This window comes from Nyctibius grandis, chromosome 4 (genome assembly GCF_013368605.1).
Source record: "Nyctibius grandis isolate bNycGra1 chromosome 4, bNycGra1.pri, whole genome shotgun sequence".
NCBI classification, from domain to species: Eukaryota; Metazoa; Chordata; class Aves; order Nyctibiiformes; family Nyctibiidae; genus Nyctibius; species Nyctibius grandis.
The window spans coordinates 36,356,471-36,383,765 of NC_090661.1; the positions used below are offsets into that span (position 1 = coordinate 36,356,471).

Genomic DNA, 27,295 nt, shown 5'->3' on the forward strand with positions numbered 1-27,295 from the left:
TCTTGTTCTTGGTGTATTGTCATCAGGATCTTAGCACTGTTGCATATTGCTTTCCGTACTCAAAAATATTCTTTTGGAGACAGCTGTAAAGATCAAAGGAAAAAACAGAAAAAGAAAGCAGCTCATTAAATAGCACAGACTTCCATTAGAGTTACCATAAAACACTTGTAAAACAATCTATCAAATTATTTGTCCTCTCTTTTTGCATTTTGATTACTGTTTCTACCATTGTGAACATAACTAAAACACACAGACGTACATTCTAGGACAATGTACTCTGGCATCTTATGACATTTCTAAATGCAATCAAAACAACTGTTGTTTCTTAAGACATTCAATCACGCCATCTCTTATATTTTGAATACCTCAGGAGACACTCTACATATTCTTAAAGACAGACATTAAAAGTTTTGCAGTGCAATAAGACACTGAGTCACTGTGATGTTTCCTACAGTACTCTGTAGAAGACATGTCAAGATTTCAGAAATTACCTTTGGAAAATTTGGAGAAGTCACCATCAACAGAAAGAGAGTAAGAGGAAACCGAGGATGCATGGGGAGTTAGGAACCACCCTGGCATGGTGGCAGTGGGACATAATTAGGTGTTAGAAGTGCTTGGGGCAATTGAGGGGCAATTTTTGAGTTAAGGAAGAGGCAAGGCCAAGAAGAAGTTTTTGGAAAAATAAGTTAGGCAGGAAAGACTTTCCTCTAAGGGGAGATCTCAGGATAGAGGAGACTGATGGGGTGATGCATGGAAGTACAGTTTGGGTAGTTTGGGTGAGTAAATGGTAGGGTTGAGGATAGAAAGGAGTAAACTGAAGAGGAATCAGCAATGGATGACGACAGTGACAGTGCAACAAAAACAACTTATTACTTGCATAAGCAGCAAAAGGTGGAAACCGCACTACTGTCATTCTATTAATGCGTACATGCCTCTGATGTCCATCACTTCCTACATTCTTCACTGCTGTTTTCTTGTCTCAGTGAATGCATGCCTAAATTAGGCAATTTGGTTCTTTCACAGACATCTGCTGGCTTTTGAGTCATTCCATCACATCAGATGATGCTAATCACTTTTTCAATGCTTGATCTTGCTAGACTGTGTAATTTTGGAACAGTCAAATAGCAGTTAGCTTTTTAAGTCAGAAATGAAAGATGAATTATTAACAGTTTGTTTATTGGGCATCTAGCCAGTATAACACTGGTAAGATGATCCATTTTTTCAAAGCAGACATGGGTTCAGCTAAAATTATCACATAAATCACCTATTAAAGTCCAACTCTAAGTCTTTAGGATTCTCTCTGCATCAGGTCTCTATTATGTTGTCCTCCCTATTCATCCACACCACTTCTCTGTGTTTTCATCTTTCATCCTAACTCTCAGAACATTATTTTCGTTGGTCTTGGCAAGTGTCTTTTATTAATTGCAAGCTTTCACAGCCTATCCCTTTCCCATATGTCATTATCTATCTTTTGTACCAAGTAGTTGGGTCATGTCTGTCATCAGCTGAATACATCAATATTTTACAGCCACTTGTTGAATTTTCAGAAAAGCATCGTATTTTCTTTCATTGTCCTCTTATTTGCTTTCATTGTTTCCTTCACTTTTGTCCCAGGTCTCCTAAATATCCACAGAACTGTATCATCTTTCTTCTTCAAACCTATCCTTATGATTATGTCTTGTTGTGATGAAATTAGATAATGGTGAATTTCCTGGTGTACTGAGATGCCTGTCTGTCATACTACCCAAAATGATTCTCTTCCATCTGTGTGTGTCTGTCATCTCCTGTCTTATATTTAGATGTTTGTGCATCTGTATTCTGTTTATACACAATGTATATTGAACCTAACTCAACAGGATTCTAGTTCATGTATAGGCCTTGCAGCCTAGTAATAATCATAATGTAAGCACATTGGCCATCTGCATGCTTGGCTCTCTACAGCCTCCAGAGCCAGTCTAGCAGCCAAGAATAGCTGAAGTGCCACAGCAGTCCTAATGAGCCCCATGCAAGGAAAGAAATTTCATCCTGGTTCTCCATTCTGCAAAGACTTCCCCCAACCCAGAGGTGTCCTGATGGCTGGGCATGCTGGCTTTACAAATCTTTACACAACCTCCTTGAAGTATAGGAATCATTTAATGTGAAACACATGTGTGCAGAGCAGTTGCATGGCTGTGATTGACAGGTAGCTGAGCTGTGAGAGATGAATCTGTGTGTCTCTGCTACCTCACGTGGCTTATGCTTCTTTTTCTGTGGACAGTCAGCACAGTTGTTCTGCACGTCAAGAGATCTATGTGATTTATTTTTTAAGCGTGGCAGTGCAGTAATGGGTTCAGTGGGGCAATGTCAGGGGGTAGTGATAGGTGGCCGCTCGGCAAGGGAAGGGGAGCCACGGGTGGAGTGTGATACCAAGGCAGGTGGGAGCACCGACGTCATCAAGAAGCAGCAGGATATGGAGCAGCATGTTTGGTTCATGATCAGGGCCAGAGACAGCGACCAGGGTCAGACGTAGTCCAGTGATTGCACAGCAAGTCCGTAGTGATGAGGCAGGTCCGAGACCAAGCCAGGAAGCCCAGCCAGCAGGTCCGAGTCAGGATCAGAGTCAGGATCGAGGAGGCAGGAGACCAGGTGTAGATGTAGGTGCTGCCCAGATGCGAGGTAGCACGGGCGAGGGCCAGCGGTATAGCCTCAGCTAAAAAGCAGTTCCCAGGGGAAAGGAGAGGGAGGCCCTCGTTCTAGCTTTCTTCACAACAGCGCTTAGCAGCAGAGGAGCTGACCTTGGACTCGGACAGCTAAACTCTAATGTAGCCAATGGTGCTCCTAGAAGGGGGCTGCGCTCTGGGCCCTGAGAGCTAATGTACCTGAAACACTGCCAGGGCTCATGACTCTTTTGCAAGTTGCAAGATTTCAGCAAAGGCTAGAGACAGTCTTGAAAAGGCACCAGCTATGAAAGTCAGGCACATGGATAAACCTCTACTAACTTCTACATCTGCCTAACACCTGGGGCTGAGCAGCTGCTCAGGATGATTATAGGAGATTGAACTTCTTGCCTTTTTTTGCTAGAAGATGACACTTTTCTCAGAAGAGGGGAGACTAGAAATTGCCTAGATGCTGTGGCCTGTAATGGTTTGTCTTTTGCCATAGGTAGCAAGTGTGTCCCCCTCTTAGGTCACTTACCCTCCCTAACATTAGGGACTGCTGAAGCTATCCCATGTGGATTGCAGACTTCAGAGCGAAAGGAGAAGCAGAAATTGATGTTGTCCTGACACAATTGTTCTTGGTTTGAACTGACATGGGCGGGAGGAACACTGGTAATATGGTATAGAAACTATAATTAATTTCTAAACAAAAACCACTCTCATTATCAGCATGCAAAGCCTTCCCTCCCTAATGGGCTGTTTTACTGTGATGCCTATAAAAACTGACAGTAGCTAAGCTGCCAGTATGCAAAGATCTCTTCTTGGCATGTTGACCATTCTCGTCATCTCTTCATACTCTGTCATCTTTCATCTCATAGGTCTATGTTAACAGTTCGAGTTGTTACGTTTTCTCTGTTTGTGTATCACTCAAGGCAATAGTGCCTGTGAGTGGGACTTCTGTGTGCTATGGTAACATAATTTATGTTAATTGTCTATCATAAGAGATGATAATAATAGGGAGATCAAAATTAAATTACAAAATCAAAATGCACATGTACAGTATCACGACTTTGCTATCTGTCTCATAATTACTGATGCATGAACTTCATGCTTGTGAGTTGTAATGATATTTGCTATTTGTTGCCAAATATTAGTGATTTTTTTTTTCAATCTAGCTGTAAGTATTAATTAATGCAAGTTGTTAAATTTGTACATATAGTCAGCTTACTGTTATTTGCAGGCAGATTGTTCATGTCACAGATTAATTGCACCACAGATGCAGGCACAGCTTGGGTTTGCCAGGTTTTATTAGCTCTAGCTCAGCACCGCGTCTGCCAGATCTGTGCTGGCTGCACAAGCAATCCTTTAGATGTCTTTGCAACATGCTTGCCAGTGCTGCTACCTGTTACTTAATTTATATGATTGTGTTGCACGGGAGTCATGTGAAGCTAATTTACTGATTTGCTGCACTCTATGCCCCAGAACTCAGCAGCCATTACCACAGGTAGTAGTGCAGAGACACTACAGCCCATGATTTCACAGTATGGGAGTTTTGGTCACATTTTGCTGTAAGAACTACTAGGTTTAAAAACCATTCAAAACCAGATTGATGTTTTAATGGGTGTTGTCAAATGGCAGCCTGCATGCTCAAGAGTGATTGGGCAAGCCTGCTGTTAGGGAACTGGTGAACTTCCCTGAAGACAGCACGGGTGCCGGTCTAGTTCAAGCAGAGCAGGACAAGCCAGCCTAGTTCTACAGCACAAAGCTGTTCCCATGTCCCTGCTCTGTGTCCTCAGAGCAAGGAACTCCTCAAGAGGCTGCAGAGTCACCTCATGCACTTCACATAGCGCAGGCTTATGTACAACACCCTGCCGGCCGGGGCTTGGTTGCCTTTTTCCTCATTTGCTACAGAAAGTTGACTTTGGGTCCTGCACTTGGGGCACAACAACCCCATGCACCACTACAGGATTGGGGAAGAGTGGCTGGAAAGGTACCTGGCGGAAAAGGACCTGGGGGTGTTGATCGATGGCCAGCTGAATATGAGCCAGCAGTGTGCCCAGGTGGCCAAGAAGGCCAACAGCATCCTGGCTTGTATCAGGAACAGTGTGGCCAGCAGGAGTAGGGAAATGATCGTCCCCCTGTACTTGGCACTGGTGAGTCTGCACCTTGAAAACTGTATTCAGTTTTGGGCCCCTCACTACAAGAAAGACATGGAGGTGCTGGAGCAAGTCCAGAGAAGGTGAAAGGCCTAGAGCACAAGTCTCATGAGGAGTGGCTGAGGGAACTGGGGTTGTTTAGTCTGGAGAAAAGGCGGCTGAGGGGAGACCTTGTCACTCTCTACAACTACCTGAAAGGAGGTTGTAGCGAGGTGGGTGTCCGTCTCTTCTCCCAAGTAACAAGCGATAGGAGGAGAGGAAACGGCCTCCAGTTGCGCCAGGGGAGGTTTAGATTGGATATCAGGAAAAATTTCTTCACTGAAAGGGTTGTCAAACATTGCAACAGGCTGCCCAGTGAAGTGGTTGAGTCACCATCCCTGGAGGTATTTAAAAGACGAGTAGATGTGGTGCTTAGGGACATGGTTTAGTGGTGGACTTGGCAGTGCTGGGTTAACGGTTGGACTTGATGATCTTAAAGGTCCTTTCCAACCAAAACGATTCTGATTCATATGGCTTTAGCTAAGAGTGCTCTTTTCTAAACATTAAATGCATTTTTGTTTGTTTGAAATACACGTGGAAAGCTATTTGGTTTTCACTCCTTGCTCGTTGAGATTTGCAAACGCTCCTGAGGCGCCTGTCAGGGGCTCGACGCAGGAGGAGCGGGTCAGAGCGCGGCTCCCCTCCGCCGCGGAGGCCGGGCCCACAGCCAAGGCCCGCAGCTCTTCCCGGGGCCCGGCGTGGGGGCTGCGCTGCGCGGCCCTGGGCGAGCCGCCAGCACCCGGGCAGGGGGAGCTGCTGAGGCCGCGGGCGCCGCCGCCATTTCCCGCTCTCGCGCTCCGCGGGCGGTCTCTTTCCGGGAGTAGGCGGGGACCGGCGCGGCAGAGGCCGGCCCGGCCAGAGGCGGCGAGGGGGAAGGGCGCAGCCCAGGCCATGCAGCGTGAGCGGGGCGGCAGCCGGCCCCGCAGGGAAGGCGGCCGGCATGGCCGGCGGCGGCCCGGCGGCACGGAGAGGGCGGCCGAGGCGGCGACCGAAGGAAGCGCTGGGGACGGCCGCGGAGGAGGCGGGGGCCGAGGAAGAGGCAGCGCTCACGGGCACCGAGGAGGCGGGGGCCGGGGCAGGCGAGAGCCTCGGGGTCGCGGGGCAGCACAGACGCCCGCCGCCCACCGTCACCGGCGGGTAAGCAGCAGAGCCCTCCCTCCGCGGGAGCGGGGAGAGGCGGGGCTGAGCGCGGCGGAGCCCCGGGGTGGCCGCCGGGGTGGGGGCACAACCCTCCCCTCCCCTGCTCCTCCCCTTCCTGAGCCAGCCCGCCGCCTCTCCCGGCAGTTGGAGGTGGGGGGAAGGGGTGTGGGGCGGCGGCGCTGCCGGCGTTACCCCCCTGGTCAGGTCGGCACCTGCACCCGCCCGCTGCCGCCCTCTTCTCCCCTCAAACAGCAGCAGCCAGCACCCGCGTACTCTAGTGGAAACACACACAGGGGTTTTCTGGCCGAAATGCGTTTATAATTTTGCGCTGCAAAAAGCGAGTCTTGTTTGAAAAATGCGTCTAAAAAATACATCTCTCTGCAAAGAGAGATGAAGAATTGCTGAATGCTTTTGGTACACTTGCTTAGAATTTGAAATGAGTGTGCCTTGTCCAGCCTGTGGTATTAGCAATGAAGACATGGTAACATAGATCATCTTACAGAATTGGTATCTGTGGGTCACTGGAACACGTGGCTGTCATTAATTCAAGTTCGTGGTTGTGCTTTGACCAATTATAAAGTGTTTTAGCAGATTAAAAGTAGCACGGGCGTGCCTAAGTGTACCACAACTATGCCTTCAGTTTCCTGTGGAGATGTTAAAATGCTTTTTAATGCATTTTTAATGCATTTAAAGTTAAAATGCAACCCACCATGGTATGAGATCAACACTGAACCAGTTTCCGTGTATAAATGCTTTGACAGTACTACATTCAGATTGTCTTGCTTCCATTAGCGTTGTTGCAACATAGAAATCATGGTTGTCCCTGGACTGGCAAAAAGATTACAGTGGCAACCTAATACTGATTGGTGTTGGCAGCGCTGGGAGTCCTCATGTAGATAGACCAGCTGCTAACGCATTTTCAGCATCACGTTGATTAGATTCACTTTGACTTTTATGATGCCATATCTTCAATTGGACCCAGCCAGTGTTTTATCTATATTAAAACTCCCGTGGTTCTTGTTGGATTTCAAAAATGTAGAATATTCATCACTCTTGTCATTGTATTTAGGTACATAGATGCAGTTGGATTGGTGCTGTTACCTAGAGTGCTGGTCAGTAATTTCACTTGTAAGCAGTATAAATTGCTGAGTTCATACTGATGTGTGCAGACAGGTTTGGATTCTGGATATGAAACAGTAGTGCTCCCTAGTGAGCCACAGAGCCATAACAGGAAATTCAGCACCTGTATTAACTGAGGAAGCTTCTATCCTGGACTGATTTTTTTCAAGTCATTCAACCATTTCTTACTAAGTTGAAATGCATTTATATCTGTGTTCTCTCTGGTACTGTTGACCCATCAGGACTCACTGCATAGTTTAAAAGATGCACTCAGGAAGGGAATCATGTTATATGTCTGGTTTTTTTTTTGTCTGGATTGTTGTGTGAAGTATTTCAGGAACCAGATGAAAGATTTTCTTTTGGGACAGTGTACAATATGTTTTGCATGATCACTGTGTTATTGACTTTGATATGCTCTTCATCTTAGTCTAGCACGGTGACTTTATTTATTTTTGGCCAAGGCTAGTATGGGTTGGGTCCTTAAAAGTGAAGCAATAGCTGAGATTTTCCCAGAGCTTTACTAAAGAGTGTTTAAGCATAATGCTCTTCCTGCCCTGGAGGCTTTTGATATTAAGCACTGTATGATCTCTTGGGACACCTGCCACAAATCTTGTGTTTAGCAGCTTGGATGGGACTGGCTTCCAGCAATTCAGCCATAGCATCAACAGCTGTGCCAGCCTGCACCTGCTGAGGTCTAGTGTTACCTGTGAGCCAATCTCCTAGTGTACCACTTCTGAAAACAGGAGGACCTCCTTCTTCCTCTCCTTTTTCCATCTGTGTGGTCAGACAAGCTCCCTTGTACTGTTTTTGATGAGTGCTAGACCATGTTTTCTGAACAGATTCAGCTCTTACCTGTCAGGAACTTACCCCCTTTTATTGCCAGTTCCTTAGTGTTCTCTCTGTTCAGCAAAGTGACTTGTTTTACACAAGTGCACCAGATCAGTGAGAGGGTGCTTGGCCCAGAGTAAGTGGTTCTTGTGAGAGGAGACCCTGCTCTCTTTCAGCAACAGGGGTCAGATCTTCTCAAGTGATGATGCGTAAATTGCAAAACTGGAGAGCCAGGTAATAATGTGGGAAATGTGAGTGGTTTTATCACATCACTTTCCTTACTGTGTGCTGAGAAGCTGGAGTCTTCTCTGAAAATCTCTTTTTTTTTCAAATGGGTCTTGAAATTCCCTGGAGAAGGGAGGCTAAGAACACTGTAATTTTGTAATATTTAGGATTTCCAAGGGCAATTCTAGCCCTTTTGCTTTCTAAGGTAAAAATTGTAGAGTATTACACTCGTCATTTCCACACTGCTGGTGCCAACTTGGCATTTTGGAGGAATTTTCCTACCAGATTGGGATCATTCTAACATTGTATAATCAGGATTTAAATGACCTGGTATTATTTCCCCAAAATAGTTTTAAGTCTAGGTTCTTCTATAGTTTTAAAGCTATGCTAAATTTATAATTTTACTTGTTTATATTCCATTTGTTTATAAAACTATTGCTGTTAAGCTTGATATTTAATTCTTTATTGCTGGAGCTTTAGTTGTTGCCTGAGAAGTTTCTTCTTTACTGTGTCTTCAATTATTAAAAGCTTTATGACAAAATCTACATCAAATTGTATTAAAGTAACTGGATTTGGATTTTTTGAACCTGTTATGGACAGAGCAGTAAAATGCAAGTAAAATTACAGGTGAATGGATTCAGTAAAGTGTAATAAGGGTGTTAATAAAACCAAACTTCATTAAAAACTCTTGGAAATACTTAACAATTCTTACAGTGAAGTAGAAATTGGCATTAAATTGCGTAATATTTCTGTCAGCTCTTGAGGAGATAGCTCTCTAAGGAACTCCCCAGCTCTGCTGTTGAAACAAGATGCAGCATCTCTCAAATATGGAATTGGTTTAGAAACTGTAAGGAAAAGTGTTCTTATTCCTTGTGAAGAGGAAAAAGGACCTTGCACTTGCTAGGTCTTTTTTAATAGTGTGCATGTTGAGTTAACTGGCTTGATTAGTGAAGATTTTGTGTCCTCCCTTCAAAAATTAATCTGAGTCTAATTATGACCAGCTGGTTTACCAAATGGCAGATTTCTTTGTAGATCTGTCATCTTGAATAATTTTCTGTCATTTCTGTCTGCTTTAACTAATCTCTTCTATGTTAAATAAATAGAACGCATTTGCAATTTGTTCATTTTTAGTAAAATAATGTGGCATTATAATGCTTAAAGTAAAAGGTCCAATTGACATTGGCCCAATATTATCTCCCACTTTTATTCTAACTACTCTAACTTGCGTGGAATTCATATTTTATGTATTGTCAGAATTTAAAATTGCTCTCTCTATGAAATATAATCTATTAAAACAAAAACAACCTTCTGAAATTGTGAACATGATATAGGCTTTTATTTTGATGGTCCTTGACCATGTCCTTTTGTGGGTGGTTTAAGGCGACTTTCTTTTGTTCTTTGTGTTTATTACAGTTGCAATTTACAGAGCATTCTTTTAACTTTCTTTTTGGTCATACACTGAGTGTGTATGTGGTGCATGCTATTACTTCAGTGCAGTTGGAATTGGCAGGTCTGACTCAATGTTCCTTTTCTGGCTTTGGGCATTGGTTGCAGTAAACATTTTATTGTTAAAGAATGGAGGTTAACAGACCGGTTTTAGTGCAGTATCTCTTACTTATGGTTAGTTTCAAGATGACATCACGTTTATTTAGTGTTTATTATATCTTCATTCTTGTGGTCCCTGCACATGTAGAACTGATCTAAGAGAACATCTGATGCTGTCAGCATCAGATAAATTTTTCCTAATTAGTGTGAGCTAAATCTTTACAGTCTAAGCAACTGCAAAAAGCGATCTGTTCACAGGCACAGAAACAAAAGCTTGGATTTTTCAAATACAGATACATTTGATTTCCTTTAGAATGATGCAACAGAGCTTGTGCAGATAGGAGAAAAATAGATTTCTGGATCTTGAACACAATAAATCTTTTGATGTTTTATGTTATTTTCTCAAAAACAACTAGGAAAAATCTTATTTAGGTTAATGTACATCAATTTGTGAACAGTACTTAATTACTAATGAGGTGCGAAGAGCTTCCCTTCTCAGGAATTTCTGTACTGTGATGAGGTGTGAAGAGGCACTAACTGATTGTGAATGAAGTGTGGATTATTTTATTTTGAGTATTGATTTAGATTAAGAGTCTTGAAAAGTGTGTGAACAAGTGGTTGGAAACTTCTTTAGGGTTGGTTCAGTGTCAAACTGGTGTTTGTTAAATGGGATTCTGCAAGGCTTCATCCCGTATCTGCTCATGTTCAGTGTTTCTATTAATTTTGATGAAGGAGTGAAATATACAGTGTTAAAATTTGCAGACAGCGGTAAGCTGGAAGGGTAGGCAGGAGGGTGGAGCACAGAACACAGTCTCAACAAATGGGAGGAACAGCCTGCAGTAAGGTGTAATTCAAGGTCAAATATAACACAACTACATTCACATAGGAAAAATCTGCAGAGGTGTATGACTGGTTAAGCTGCAATGTTATAGAAGGGAACTGGCAGTTTAATGGATGAGAAAGTATAAATTAGTGATGCAATCACACTGAAGAACTGGTTCTACTTCTGCAAGATTTGGACCAGCTGGGGAAAGTTCAGAGGGAAAGAATACAGAAAGATGTGAAGTGTAGAACATATAACCTAGGAGGAAAGGTTGAAGGACCTGCTTCTCTCTTTTTTTTTTTTTTTTTTTTTTTTTTCCTGCTGAAGAGGACACTTTGAGGAAGCCCGGGTAGCAATGTTCCATTAAGTAGAAAGGTTGCTGCAAACAGATCCATTTTAGGTAGGACAAGAAGAAAAACGTTATTAAGAAGGAGGAGGTTTGATATGGGCGTTGAGAATAAAAATTGTGACTGAAAGGGTAGGTAGATTGTGTAATGCATTGCGTAGGAAGTATATGGAGATCGGAACAGAAAAATACTGTCAGAGGTTTTGAGAGTATGGTCAGGGTTACTGAGCCTACTCAGTAGAGCTGCTGTGTAACCACTTGTCACAGCACTGTTTTTTTTCTTTTATTTTTTCAAGGCTGACTTTGCCATGGAAAAAGATAAACACTTTTTATTCAGCCAAAGTTAATTTATTCTTTTCAGTTTCTAGACAATAGAGAAACCTGCTTTTCACAGCGCTGGGGACTGCAGTGTTTCATAATAATCCCTGATTGTTTAGCTTGGAATGGTTTAGTGATATTTATTGTTATTCCTTCATCACATTTTACCAACTTCCCTGCTGATTTAATTTGAGACACTTGTACTGAAAGCATCCCATTACACAGGTGAACATGCCGCATCATTGCTGCATAACAGCTTCATGTCTGACATTTTTTTTTGTAACTTCCTTGGAAAGAGCTTGGGTTTTTTATCGTTTGGATGGCTGTGCTTTTCTGTCCTCATCTACTTAAATGCTTTTGTTCCTCTTTTTCCCCTCAAGTCTCTGGGGTAGTAATTTGGTAACTTTCAAACAGGTTGTTCCGAAAATTTGCTAGCTTAAACAAATAACATTATCAGCTCCATATTTTGTTAATTGTATAAAACACAACTTTCAATCGTTACCTTATTTCGATTTAATTATCCCACAAAATGGAGTGGATTTTATTCAGAGGAAATGTAAAGTGGTAATACCTTGACTATTTGAGAGGCTCTCCTAAGAACTTCCCATCATATTTAACTAAACATTTTAGAATATAGGGAAGAACTAAAACTACTCCATCCATCCATCCATCCATCCATCTTAAAATACATTTTGGCCATGAAACAGGGCTGGTAGTGTGCAGCAGGTGGGGTGGGCAGCCTGCCCCTGAGCACTGGGGGCTCCCCAGGCTGCTGTGTGCCCGTGCTTCTTTGGGCGGGGAGAGTGCCTGGGTTAAATGATGAAGAGTAAGGATGTGTGCACATCATGGGGTGGGAATGTTTTTCTCATCTCAGGGTGATGTTTTCTGAACGTACAGTGGAATGTATGAAAATCACATATACGTATGAATTATTAGGACTTGCTACTGGGTATTTGTTCCAAACACAACTCTGAAGGAAAGTTATTTGTAGGAAGGGAACACTTCGGAATTCTAAGCTAAAAATCCTGTTGTGCTACTGGGATGAGTAGTTGGTCCCAGAGAACATCGTACAGGGTTTTGTATAGGTGCGTCAAGTGAGAGATAGTAGGTATTTATGCTGAAGATCAAACAAATTTGTAGAAGTGATGAAATTTGATTAAAAAATTATTCCATTCAGTACTGCTTCTGTTTTCCTTACAAAAGTAACTGGGTAGTTTCAAGAGCCCTGTTATGGCTTTACAGCCAGTCTAATGGTGCTGCACAGCCTTTTGTAGGTATCAGAAGGTTTCACTGTATTTTAAAGAAACAAAAAGTTGCTGATTATTGATTCAGTGGTGATTTAGAGCCTTATAACAAGTACAGAGAAGTATTTCTTACAGGTTTTTGTAATAAAAGGATTTCAAACCTGTGTGATTCAGTGTTCTATGGTAAGGCACAGAGGGGGTCCATGTCCCACTGTTCTCTTTCATGTATACAATTCCTCTGTATTTTTATGTGCATGTGGTTTTTAATTTTTTTTTTTGAAATAAGGCTTTAAGTCTTCTGCTGGTAGGCTTAATAATACATCCTGCTGGTAAAACCTGTAAATCTGCTGGAGTGTGCGAGAACCTGGCCTCAAGGTCCTGTTTTTATTCCTGCTTCACTTTTCCCAAAGGATAATCATACAGTTACGGACTGTACAGACTCTCTCTCGAACCCTGGAACAGCCAGGATCTCTGTCTTGTAGAGAACAGAGTGATGATTCTGGACCACAGCTCTTCCTAGGCTGCTGCTCTGTCACTGTCATGAGCTTTTTCTGATTGCCTGACAAACTAAGGGTTTGCTTTTTGGTGGGTTTTTTTTTCTTTTTTTTTTTTTTCCTGTCTGTAAGGTTATGCTGCTTTGCCAACTTCACTCGCTTATTTTGCTCCTGTTAATTTCTAACAGTAGGTGGCATGCCCATGGAAGCAACAGAAGCTCAAATGATCCCGTACTCCTTATTTCTTTTCCTTCCGCTTCACCCTAATTTTTAGCAAGGATGTTAAAAGATTATTGTCTCAGAGTAAAATTTATTTGTAGAGGTAAAATCTAAAAATGAATTGTGCTAATGAGAAAAGTTAGTTCCTTCAGTATTTTTGGCATGGCTCTTTGTACTTAGTTTGAGTTACTGTCAAGGATGGTTTTTTCAGTGCAAATTACCTTGTGGGATATGCTCAAGTGTAATACTGGTGGACTCAAAGTGGTTTCCCTCCTGATGGAACCACAGTTGAAGTTGTCCACCAGTTGTTTAGACAGTTGAACACTGTCTAGAGCTCAGCACTGCAAAATGGATGCGAAGTTCTCCTGCAGTTAGTGTTCTGTATGCACCTAGGGCTGGCAAGCACTGCAAGCTGCTGCAGGTAAAGATGTGATGTGCACATAAAATTTTGGGATTGTAGTGCATCCCAACAAGTACAGCCCAATCCTCCTTTACTTTGTTGGTAATTTGGACGTGTTTATACTTTCAGCAAATTCTAAATGATTCTTAGAGCTTCTTCACAGTAGTGTTAACTGCAGGACCAGAGCATCATTGTGCAGTAGCTCCTACTTTTTAGAATTATACTCTAGACCAATGACAAAATAAAATGACATTTTAACATCTTGTTTTTATAAGTATGGCATTACGGTGTTGAGGACCTCAGACAATGATTCTTCTTATCTCGTGTTGCATGTTGAGTTTAGGGAAGCACATTCTTTAAGGCTATTTGGAAAAATATCTTTCAGAGGATTTCTCCCTCTACCCTCCTCCAAAAAAAAGCTGGAGATGAATAAGGAAGGGTTGTTTGAGGTTTGAGTGATGATCTCTAAAAGGTCTCCAGTAAGTGCATTCAGATTCGACATACAAGTAACAAAGGGGGTTTTTTTTGAGTGAATGCAAAGACAGATATTTGAAAACATCCATGGTACTATACCACCCTGCTGTAGTTATAAAACAACTTCATAAAGATGATTTAAAAACAAAACATAACTGCTTCTTGAGCCTGTCGAGAGGCTGGTAGTCACAGAATAAACATGGAGATACAATACACAGTGGAGTTTTTCATGAGCGCTTGATAGGTTTACATCTGTTTGTGTAGAATTATTTGAGCCTTGTTTAATGATAGGCTTTTTACAGATGTTCTGTCTAGATAGCAGTCATGTTTTTTTCTTCATCTGTAAATAGTTTTGAACATAAGAGCTTCTCAGGATCTAGACTTTTTTTCTTCTGTTATTTCAGGTTGTTTTTCTGCAACTGCAATGATGCTTTTCGGGGAGGAAACTTTTCTTACTCTCTTTATCTACAAGTTACATATTGTAGAGGGCTATAGTTCACACCAGGTCATAGTCACATGACTAATCTGTTTGAATTACCCATAAAACATTTTAAAAATGAAGGGAAGAGAAATATTTTTTGCTGTTGAAGTTAGTAAGATAGCTTTTAGAACCATACTTTGCGAGTGTTGGAGCTGTAAGAGTTTTATGTAAAAACTTCAGGTCTTTCTTGTGTGCTTCATGAGGTGTTTTTCTGTTTAACTGGAGCATCATTCCTGTTATGCAAAACATAGGTTTCAGAATAGGATGTCTCTCTTGGCTAATTCTATCTTTAGCTAACCCAAAGTGATGGATTCTAGTATCCAAAATTTATGAAGCAGTCTTAGGATTTCATCCTTCTTTCAAAAATTGTCGTCCTGTGCAATAAGGACTAAAAGCTTTTCTTCATGTTACCTGTTCTCTCAGCTGCCCTTTCTGCTAATTAAACGTCTCTTTAGCTTTGGTAGATCTTTCTAAAGGTCACCAATAGAGCAAACTAGTGAAGAGCATTACTCTTTGCAGGGATATTTTTTCTCTTTTCATGAAAGAACCTCTCTTGAGGCTCTTCCTTCCTTAGTGTAAAGGAAAAAAAAAAAGCATTAGCTTTTTCCTTTTTCCCTCAAGTTGAAAAAATGGTTTATAATAGAAACTTGAACTTGTACTGGAAGAGCTATGATGTCTAGGTGAGCAATAAGGCAGTAAATTGTTTCTGTTAATGAGAGGCAATGCTTAAAAATTACTGGAGGCTCACTACAAATTCATCAATAGGTAAATATGCCAATATGAGAAGACTGTGAACGTACAAACGTGTGTATGACCTCATCCTCATTAATACTTTTGAAGAAATAATTTTTAACTTAGTCTGTCATGTGTGTCACTGTAATGCTGGAATAGATTTAGCATTTGGCAATAATATTTAATCTTATTAATACTGTTGAAAAATCATAAAGTGCAATGCACAAAATAGTAAATATCACGATTTTTTTTTTTGTCTTTGCATTTCATTAGGTGTAGTCTGGAAAAAAGTAAAGCATAAAAGCAAAAGGATTTGAAAATACCTATACTGACTTGTCTAAGCTGGCTGCCAAGAATTGCAATTAACTGACTTCTACAAATGCTTGTTTTCTGTTGAATAATTGGAAGGGGAAAAAACCTTATCTAAATTATGTGAAACCCCGAAGGAGAAAGTATAATCAAAAGTGGTTTAATTATTTCCAGTGAGACGGCAAAGGACATTGATATGCTTATCAATAATAATTATTTATTTTTTTGCCTTACTGTATCCTTTGTTAGCCACTGAAAATGCTGTTTATGATGCAGAAAAAAGGTCTCTAATGAAGTACTGTATTATTTTCAGCTCTTTCTCAAAATATATAGCCAAGTCATCCTTGTGTCTGCCAGTTTACATTAGAAACAGCTTGTGCATAAGGTTACAGAGCCATTAGCACTGATGCTTTTTTGTAAAAAGACGGTCAGCAGACACACAGAGCCTGTTTTAGACAGAGAGTGCATGATGAAAAGGTTTCAGTCTGCAATCAGTAATGAAGTGAAGGATTTGGAGAATGTGGAGAGAAGGAACAAGTTCAAACTGCGGTCTGTTTTCTTCCCAGTTTCAAATACAAAGTGCGTTCAAGGTTTTTTTCACTTCTCAGATAAGTGACCGGCCACTGGACTTTAAATACTTTTTGAACAGAACTTCCCTCAATTCCTCTTTTTCAGTCCCTTTGTACTTTATGTAAAAACATGATATTGTCATAAATATAGAGCAGGAATGAAAGAAAGAATGAAGTGTTATGTTTTTTTTGTTTCTTTTTTTCGTGTGTGTGCGTTAGGCATCTCTATGGCACTTAGGCCACCAGCTTCTCGAGTTCTCCTGCTGGGAGTGTCTGGTTGCTGTACAAAGTAGAATAGGTCTGTCTGTATGTAGAGTCACCGTATTCTCATGGGATGTGGGAGATGCAACTTGAAATGCATTTGTACAGAGAAGGGAATTGAAAATATTTCCACTTTCTGGATAAAATGCCGTAGTTCTGGAATAGCTGAATAAACATGAATTGTATTTATTTACACTATCTCTTTGAGATGCTTTGTTTTGGCACTCCCCTCTCTTATGCCCCAGTCTCCATCTATTCTCAGGTCCTTTCAGGACAAACAGAGCTATTTTTGCTGGAGAAGATTTTATGTTTCTGTCAAAAGTGTACAGTGGTGATGTAGTTGTTAGAGGTTTTTGATAAATTCTCGTATTTCTGTTGCCTGCAGCAGGAGACTGCTTTGAGACCAAGCGCATGCCACACATTGGTGGTGTAAAATTCTGCTTCCAACTTACCTGAGTCAAGACAGTGTGATGTCTCTACACCTTTTTTTATCTGTGTTATGTTGATATTTTGATATATAGAGACAATCCCCAAACATGTTCATCATTAATTCTCAAGCTATAGTATAGCAGTTGGAGGACATACTGCTACCTGTACCATCTTTGAGCTATACTACTAAAAGAGCTTGAAAATGGGAGGTGTGTTGTGTTGCTGCCTTTTGTTCTGGAGGAGCATCATAGAGACACATTATCCATCATACATATTTTGAATTACAGTGCATGTGGATTCCACACAAGCCTATCTCTCTTGGAGGCAAACCCACCACAAATCAGATGTTTGGCAGTAATTTACTGTGTTATGGGACAGCACATTGCATGGTACCCAAGGGAACTCCAGCTGATGAGTTCCTCTTTTTTGCTGAGTTTGTGCTAGGAAGGGGGCTACTGACTTGCACAAGGGAAGTTGATAATGGAGGGTGTGAGTGGCTGCTTTTGTGCACCACTTGGGTGTACTGTCAGGGAAATCCTGCCTTGTTTGTGAGGCAGGGATTGCAATCTCTAAGTCTGGAAGTATATCCTTGATGAATTACTTCTTTTCTCATTTCCTGTTTCCTTGCATCACTCTGTTGACTGTGTGGTTTGCAGACATCTATGAAAATGGAAGGGAGAAGAACTGGGCTTCCTCACTGACCAGCCTATACATTTCTCACTTCATTGAAAAGACAAGGAAGAAGAAGGGTTTTGGTGTCTGTTTATCAAAGGAGTAGTTAGTAGTCTCTGCGTCTTTTCTGGTTTTCCACTGTCTAAAGAAAGAAATTAATTTTAGTATTGGTCTTGGCAATGCTGTTTAAAACCATGGGAGCTGAGGATAGGATTTTTTTGATGTAGCATTGCTGTAATATGTGGTTATTTTCTCTAGTGTGACTGAATTATTTTTTTAATCGGTGTCATTCAGTAGATATATATCTTGCTTGCTTGTTCCTTGATATGTGGTTTTGCATGCAGCTTTATAGTTATGCATTTTGTTTGCATATTAGGCAATCTGCTTTTTATCCTTAGTATCTTTTATGTAATTTATTGTTCATTGATTTACTATGTGGCTGTGTATTGGTCCTAAAAATTATCCCTTTTTGACCCCCCTTTTCTGAAAATATCATCATATGAGGCTATTTGTAACTGAAGTCTTACTGCTTAGTGGTGCCACGCCATAAATGTAAAAATGCAACTTAGTTTCAAAAATGCATGATGGCTGGATCTGCCAGTTTGTTGATAGAAGAGTAGTAGAGATGTGAGTTTTTTCAGTAGCATGTGAAATTGTAATTAGGAAATGGCAGTATATTAGTAATGAAAGATGAAGAACTTAAGGACTATGATGCTGACAGTGTTGCAGAAATAGTGAAAGCAGGGAGGAAAGCAGAATCCTGTCTTCTGAATTTCTTATATAGTACCTTTTTAGGGTTTCAAATTAGTAGTGTGTTTCCTTTTACAGCTTTATTTTTCATTATGTGAATATTTTTGTATTTGCAATATGCTGTTATTATGTTATAGTGGATCTGAAAAAGTGACAGGTGTTGGGTGTTTTAATTTAAATTCAAGATAGAATTTCCCATTGTGAACGAAATATCAATACTTGTATACTGAACCTCTAAAATGGTGCATTACATGTCTCAGTGACTGTCTTAAAGCAGTAACTGAAAAAGGGGACTAAAAACAGTCGCAAATGTTCTAAAGTTCATGTTGAAAGTTTTACCAATCAACATAAGTATTAGTAGCAAATAATATTTTAAAATTTTTATTTTAAAAATATGTGAATATGACAAAGAACATCTGTGTGTCCATGTGTATTATGTGGAACAGGCATAGTAATGAAGTATCTGCAAGTCTTTAATGGAAAAAGAAAAGAAAATTGGCTTTAGAAAAACAAGTTTAACATTACAGGAAGTTAAAGCCAAGGGTATGGCTTACCAGTACACTTAGCCAATCTAGCAGATAACTGCTGCCATATATGAAGGAAAGACCTGCTTCCCAGAGCCCATGCTTCATGGCATGCTTCCAGCCTATCTAACCATTATTCGTGCTTGTCTGATTCTGCTGTGAACTGATACAAGGAACTTAAGCTGGCAGAAGGTTAACAGTAGGAAAGAGAAGAAAACTATTGATTATTTTTCTGACAGTTTAGGTGTACAATTTCAAAGAATACTGTTCTATTTGGTGTCTTTCAGAATTTTTTCTTCTTTAATCCTGTGCCAATTGAAAATATAACAGTGTGAGTGAATATCAGTAGTTGTGCTCATGTTTTGAAATCCATAGAAAAATGTCTTACTCCTTATGTGCTGTCTTTTTTACAAAATAGATGCATTTAAAAAACCCTAGAGTTTTAACTTGGTACTAAATATTATCAAATATTTTTGAATTTAAAGGTAGGGAATAGTTATGAAGTTAGTTTGAAGGGCCGTAAGGATGATCCAGGGAACTATAGGCCTGTCAGCCCGACCTCGGTGCCAGGCAAGGTGATGGAACAGATCATCCTGAGTGCCATTACACAGCACATGCAGGACAATCAGGGCATTGGGGCCAGCCAACATGGATTCATGAAAGGCAGGTCCTGCTTGACCAACCTGGTCTCCTTCTATGACCAAGTGACCCGCTTAGTAGATGAGGGCAGGGCTGTGGATGTAGTCTATCTAGACTTCAGTAAGGCATTCGACACTGTCTCCCACAGCATCCTCCTAGACAAACTGGCTGCCCAGGGCTTGGATGGGTGGACTCTTCGATGAGTTAAAAACTGGCTGGATGGCTGAGCCCAGAGAGTGGTGGTGAGCGGGGCAAAGTCCAACTGGCGGCCGGTCACTAGCGGTGTTCCCCAGGGCTCAGTTCTGGGGCTGGTGCTGTTCAGTATCTTTATAGATGATCTAGATGTAGGGATTGAGTGCACCCTCAGCAAATTTGCAGATAACACCAAGCTGAGTGGGAGTGTCGATCTGCTGGAGGGTAGGAAGGCCCTACAGAGGGATCTGGACAGGTTAGATATATGGGCCGAGACCAACGGCATGAGGTTCAACAAGAACAAGTGCCGGGTCTTACACTTCGGCCACAACAACCCCACACACCGCTACAGGCTGGGGGAAGAGTGGTTAGAAAGCAGCCCGGCGGAAAGAGACCTGGGGGTGCTGATTGACAGCTGGCTAAACATGAGCCAGCAGTGTGCCCAGGTGGCCAAGAAGGCCGATGGCATCATGGCCTCTATTAGGAATAGTGTAGCCAGCCGGTCTAGGGAAGTGATCGTCCCTCTGTACTCGGCACTGATGAGGCCGCACCTTGAGTACTGTGTCTAGTTCTGGGCCCCACACTTCAAGAAAGATGTTGAGGTGTTGGAGCGAGTCCAGAGGAGGGCGACCAAGCTGGTGAAGGGTCTGGAGGGTCTGACCTACGAGGAACGGCTGAGGGAGCTGGGGTTGTTTAGCCTGGAGAAGAGGAGGCTCAGAGGTGACCTTATTGCAGTCTACAACTACCTGAAGGGAGGTTGCAGTGAAGTGGGAGTCGGCCTCTTCTCCCGGGCAACTAGCAATAGGACAAGAGGACATAGCCTCAAGCTTCTCCAGGGGAGGTTCAGGTTGGACATTAGGAAGAATTTCTTTTCAGAAAGGGTCATTAGACATTGGAAGGGGCTGCCCAGGAAGGTGGTAGAGTCACCATCTCTGGATGTGTTTAAGAAAAGTCTGGACATGGCACTTATTGCCATGGTCTAGTTGACAGGGTGGTGTCAGGGCAACGGTTGGACTCGATGATCCCTGAGGTCTCTTCCAACCTGGTTGATTCTGTGATTCTGTGATTCTGTTATCTTGTGATTCAAATGTAACATGAGTTTTGGAGAACTCTTTTCATTCTTAATATAGCACAACTGAAACCTTTCAAAAGGTTGGTGTGGTGTGTTGTTTTTTGTTGTTGTGGCAAAAAATTGATCTATTGAGAAAGTTTGTCACATATTTTTCCTTGCATAAGAAACCCTGATGCTTCTTCAACATGTTGGTTTTGATCTTGGTAGAGAGTTGCTGGACTTTTGTTGTTTTTGTTCTAAAACTGTGTGTGTGTAGGGGGTGTTAAATAAACATTAGACTTGTCTGTATAACTGAGGTGTTATCTAAACTTTACTCTTTTGAGCAGACTTTGTTAAGTTTATGAAATAACCTTTGTGGGTTAGGATCAAGACTCAAATTTTTCTCTGTTCTGCAGGTGGATGCTGCATTCAGTGAGCTTTTTACATAATTTGTCATACTTTTATTTCATCATTGATATGGTTGCAGAAGTACAAAGCTTTTCAATACATATCAGTTTGTAACAGATACATTTCTTGAGAGAGGCTTACTCATTGACTCATGAAGACTAGCAAAACAGCAATATCCTTTAAAAAGTCTGTTATTGAACTGTTGAGGTGAATATATACCCTCAATAAACTTTGATTCCTTGATGTTACAGAACTCCTCATGTGGGTTCTTTACAAATTATTGTTACAGCTGTTAATATAACTGCTTTTGCAATTTTAGAAGTGCTAGAATAAAACAACAAAATGAAACACTAAGAATTAGGTTTACTACTGGAGGTTTTCAAGCGCTGAGCGGACAAAGCCCCAATGTGCTTGGTCTGATTTCAGTTTTGACCTTCTTTTGAGTAGGTGGTTGGACAAGGTGACCTCTTGCAAACCCTTTCAGCTTGGATTAGTCTATAATACTGTGACATTAGCACATAAGAATTGAATCAATTTCTGAACACAGTCAACCTCTAATGCAGCTCAGGGCACTTCTATTTAGGAACGGCAGATTTGATAAGAACAAATAACTTTCTGTAGAAATTTTCCTTAGTCTATCCAGAATACTAAGTATAATTTGGTTTTAGAATATGACATACAACATTCGCATATGTGGATCCATATGTATGCAATATATGAACACCCTGACTTTGGCAGATACAGCCTCTACATAGGAGTGCTAGAATCAGTAATCTAACTGAAAATGCTATAACCTTTGTGGCAATATACTTACTTTGTAAGGTTTTCTTGAAACCTGTTATTTCTGTCAAGACAGAGGCTCCTATTTTATGTTTGCACTCTTATTTTTGACTCAATGTTTGTAAGAAAAACATTCAGCTTGCTTAAGTTACTGTCAATTTGAAAGTAATAGAGCTGCCAGGTTTTCTGCAGGTCCATGTGACAATTCTGTATAAACTGCTTGATGAGTTTGCATAGTTGCCAGTAACTTTCATATAATCATTTCCACTGAATTAAATAAAATATACAGTTGATTTTCTGTTGGTGGAAATGTATTGGCTTGGCAAGTTTAGAAAATCAAAGGCCTCTTTATCTACAGACAGCAGCTGGACAAGCTTCCTACAGGCTCTTTGCTTGTGGCATGGCTTAGCCTTGGGGAATGGAGGCAAAGGACTACTTCTACAGTTAATGCAGCTTGTTGATTCTCTGCTGAGTTTCCCAATTAATGCAGAATGAGTGCTGAATTTATAATTATACTGTTCTTGCAACATACCCCATCAAACATCCTTCAGTTTGGAGTTTTAATCTAAACGAGTAGAGCTAAATTTTAGCTGATGGCTTTGTAGTTTGGAAAATCCTGTGTCTAATGAGCGAAGTTTTGAAATACTCAGTTTCCGAAATAAATACTTACTTGACAGGCTTTACAAGTTCCCAAGTCTACTTCTAATGTTAGAGAATAGAGCTTTTGAGACTTTCTTCCTGTGAATGTACATTGCATAGTTATTAAGTTTATTTTATCTATGAGTCAACGGTTTTCAAACTGGGTCTTTAGAAGCTGCAGTACAAAACTTCAACGGTGTATAGTAGAGGCTGGTTCATTTGGCCCCTGTAAGCCGCCCATTTGAAGGACCATGCAGCTAATCATGTGCTAGCAGGTTACAGAGGTATTTCTGAGATAGCAGTGGAAAGTGAACATCAGAATTTACGGGTTCTTTTCTAGTTCTTTGAAAGGGAAGATAGTCAGCCATTTAAATCGGTAGTTACAAACAAAATAACCAAGCTGGTGGCCTGTGGGGCTTTCCCCACCCCCCCCCCCCCCGGCTCAGTGAGTCTAAGGGAGAGATTTAGCTCGTAATAGAAGCTGTAGTTCCGATTCAGTGAGGCTTGAGTCATACAAAATATGGCTATAGCTTGTGGAAGTATTAATAGTGATCTGTGAGAAAGATGAAGTACGACTTGTAGCCTCCTGGCACTTGGTCATGTTATAACTTTAATGAGTGCAAAGAATGTTATTAGAGGTGTTTTTTTCAGTTAAACAGTAATGAGAAAACAGTCTCTTTCATTTGAAGTTTTTAATCAGTTCTAATTATTTGCATCTCATAGATAGAATAAGCAGGAACTTTGAAGCAAAATAATTTGGTGGACAAGATTATTATATTTACTTTTTCATTGTTATGGTGGTCAGACTTGTGAATATGATGTCTGTTGAAAACAATTCAGTATAGATAAGCTAACAGCTCACAGTTTTTGGCAGGTGTTGCTGAGTATTATTACAAAATATTCTTTTCTGTCTCTGAAAGAAGCTATGGTATCTTATGGTATCACTGCATTAGGAAAATCTTATTTTTCATGGAAATTTACAAATCTTATCTTTAATTTACGTTTCTAAAATCTGTAAAAATAATAGTATTAATATAAGAAATGTGTTTAAAAATGTAGTTCTGCTTTTGTTTGCCATAATTCTGAATATATATTCTGTTTTTCTTTAATATACTATACAGTTCATATTTTGGAGAGCCCATTAAATTTCCACCACAGTAAATGAGATAACATTAAATCTGAAGTTGGTGAAGGAATAGATTAATAAATCACTAATTACTTACAAAACAGAGAAGAGGGACGTCTATCTAGGCGTTGTAATTAGGTAAATGTGGAAAATCAGAAAACTTTTCTGAAGATTACTGTACTATATATAACTATCATAAGCCTATCAGTCATTGTGATACAGAAAATTAAGCTGTCAGGGGATTCTCCTGTACCTTTCTGGATTTAAGGTAAAAAAAAAAGTGCATTTAATGAACACTGTTACAAAAAATTGAAATCTTTTTGAGATTGTGTTGTATTCATATTGTGCTAAGATAATTCCTGGTGTAATCTCATTGCTCCTGTTTGGTTACACCAGCAATAACTTTGAACCATGAAATTAAAAGCAGGTATGTCTTTCCAAGAGCAATTTAAGTCATTAAAGTGTAACTGTAAGTCTTTAACATTTCCACTTAATGTCTGCCTAGAGGAGCCACTCAGTAGTTAATCAGCCAAGCTACCTTACTTATTGTCACTCATACAAGCCTTTGTGTACAGACTTTTATTCTGTGAAACAATTTAAAGTGTAGAGATCATGAACTGCTTTGTTGCTTAATTACATATCGTTTTTTGACCCTGTGACTTACAAGTTCCATCTGTGAGAATTTGACTGTAACAGGTGCTGCTCAAATTGGGATGAGGAGGAGAGGAGAAATTGTCTCTGCACAGACACCTTACTATTTTAAATACAAATGAGGAAAAGATATATGCCCATTCATAATGCAGATAATAGTCTAGGTTGGGTTCAACCCATAGGATATTTTCATTTTGTCTTGCTAGCCTTTTCCCCTGATGAGAAGAGAAACTGGGATTGAGACAGATAAGCCGGAATGTCATCGCATTTGGCCACAGCCTTACAGTGCTTCCAAGGAGGGAAGAGGGAGTCAAGATGTAATTTCACTCAAGGAGTTGGTGTGTGCTGTTGCTGGCTGGGAGAGCAGCAAATGTAGGGAGTAGACAGTCATTACCACTGTCCGTGAACATGCAAGTGTCCATGCGTGGCAGTGGCTAACTATTTATTGTGGACTCTGAGTAGATATATAAGATGTCTGGGGTTTTGTAGGTAAGTGTCCCTAATAAAGAATGGAAAAGATTAAGGAAATGTGTACGTTTTTGAGAGGTGTAACATTCACTCAAAATAGTAATACAGAAGTTACAGTAACAAAGGGGAAAAGTAGCACTTGATCAATGTAATTGCAAAGTTTCTAAAGATAAAATGAAAAGGATATTGTATAAATTTGGGAAGAAGGTGAAGAAGAGAAATAGCTATGCTCTTTCTAACAGGTTAACAAAAAAGCTCAAACTATGTTTTCATACATTCTGTAAAGTGACATTCTCAGAAAGAGAACTGGGAGAAATACTACAAAATAAATAATGGAAGTTTGATAATGCATGATACCTACATAATGGGGAAGGGCAGTTGGCCGAAAGAAAGGCAAGCGGAGCATACGTTGTTTCTGTGTTCCTCCCAGTCACTGTAGAATATTCCAAGTACTGACAGATTAAATGTTTTAAATTTTTCTTACAGAGTTAATAGAACTGAACAGCAAGAGGGCTATGAGCCTTAACTCCCATGGCTTCCTAAGAGTAACACAATTTTAGAAAGTCTTAATGGAAGCTCTGACTTTTAATGCACTTTTAGTTTCTTTTAAAGGGCTGTGAGTTCAGCAATTCTTGTTGAGTGTTTGCACACATGTGCTTAATGTGGTAGGACTGACTGCACTTACAGTGAAGAACAGTTGAGTAATTGAAGCAGGATGTAAGGGGTCACTGTTGCACTTTCTCCATTGTGTACTTCAACCTTGGTTTGATCCAAACCACTCTGGGTTCCAGGGAACTGCAGAAGGATGACCCCGGGGGAAATTGCCTGTTCAGAACAATGTTTACTTCATTTTGACACCTTCATCCCTGAACAGTGTGCATCAACGTATTCTCGTCTGTAAGAAAAGTCAAACAGAAAGCCTGCTTTCCTTTTTTTTCTCAATACTATACTGTCCCCAACTCTGTATGCAAAATTAGTGTATAAAGGAGGATGTACTAAAATACCCTTTTGCTGTGGTAGAGACTGTGGGTAAAGGTCATGTGTGCTATGCATTTTGCTTTTCTTTGGAAGGAAAGCAGAGTCATAGTCTCTGGTAAAGGATGAAAATACATTCCTTGGTGGAAGACCCCAAATAGTGCAAGCGACTCTGCAGGGGAGCTTGGCTCTTTTGCTATCGTTTGAACAACTTTGATGAACTTCGTGTTTAGGCAGAACACTATATTTTTTGTTCTTCTGACATGCAAAACAGTCTGAAGGTCTCCTGGTTTTGTTCAACTAGGCTTTTGCATACTTGCCCCACTTCCAAAATTTCAATGAAATGTGCAAATGGTAATGCATGTAAAACTATCTGAAACAGGCACAGCAGATAAATATTGCACCTCCTGTGGTGTCACGGTGTATTATAGCACTGAGCAATAATGTGTAGATGTAGTTCAATACTGTTTAAACGCATTAAGTTTTTCTTCTTACCTGAGTAATACTGTTTTAAAGGTTATATTTGAGTTGGCTTCTAGAATTTGTTTCAGCTTGTATCATTTGTTATTTGATGGTGGGGCAGGAGGGAAGTTATTTTGTTTCATTACACATAGGGCAGATGTTTGCTCTGTATAGATTAAGACACATTTTCAGTAAGGTATGATGAAAATGGTAGCAGCACGTAGTCTAGCTGAACAGGCAGCTGAGAGGAAAGTAATGAAGATTTATGTTTATGTGTTTCTGAGGTTATTACTTTAGATAGTAGCTGTCAGAAGCAACTTATTTTCTGAAGCTTCACTGATCAGTTTTTTAATGTATTTTATAATTTTAATGGTGAAGTTTCATCTTTAAATTGTTTGAATGTTGAATATTCAAATGTGATTACTTGCAGTTTTATCTTGTAGCACAGCAGTGCATCATGTAAAAATTTCCATTAAATGTTTATCTTAAATGTAAGCAGGTTTGTATTTGAAGTTTTCACATTTCAAAAGTAAACGTCAGGACAGTACCTGAGGAGCCAAGCTGCACAACTGCTATTAACACTCCTGAGAATTTGTGGTTTATTTTTTAAAGTTCAAGTTAACAGTGTTACTTCTAAGAAATTAAATTTCCTTGAGGTGTGCTGTATAACTTAGCTAATAACAGAATGTGAAAGAGAATTCAGTTTAAGAAAAAACATTTGAATCTGCATTAGTTTACTGGAAGCTTGTTAAAAATAGAATGTGATACTCCTGTTTTGTTTATGTTGACAGCTGAAAGGAGTGAATCCTTTAAACAGGTCTGTAGTAAGTAATTATATATAATGTCATAGTTGCCAAAGGTAATTCTGATCTTTTCTTAAAAACAAAGTACAACACAGATTTATCTGTGTAGCACTATTCTTGCTTTGACTTGTGAATTGTATCAACTCCAAGTTATTTTGGGCACTGAATTTCACTAGGTTTACCGGATTATAGCAAATCATTCAATTTATAGAAGAACATAAGAGAAATAAGTTGATTCTTATATTGATGTAAGTGGATTTGACCTTCGTTCTGTGGAAACTATAGTTCTGGATCAGTTCACAGTAATACAGAGTTGTGACTTCATGCCCTTGCTCACGCAAACGACTGTTTGTCCCCAAAAAGCATGT

At 40.3% G+C, this 27,295-nt stretch overlaps 1 protein-coding gene across 1 annotated transcript in view; it reads left to right on the forward strand.

The window, feature by feature from the left end:
* Positions 1 to 5,582: 5,582 nt before the first annotated feature.
* The window catches only part of AVEN (apoptosis and caspase activation inhibitor), a 104,468-nt gene continuing 82,755 nt past the window's right edge, over positions 5,583 to 27,295 (forward strand). The window contains exon 1 of the mRNA XM_068397602.1: positions 5,583 to 5,968. Coding sequence (XP_068253703.1) covers positions 5,723 to 5,968 — 246 coding nt within the window. The 5' untranslated portion in view covers positions 5,583 to 5,722. The remainder of the gene's footprint in view (positions 5,969 to 27,295) is intronic.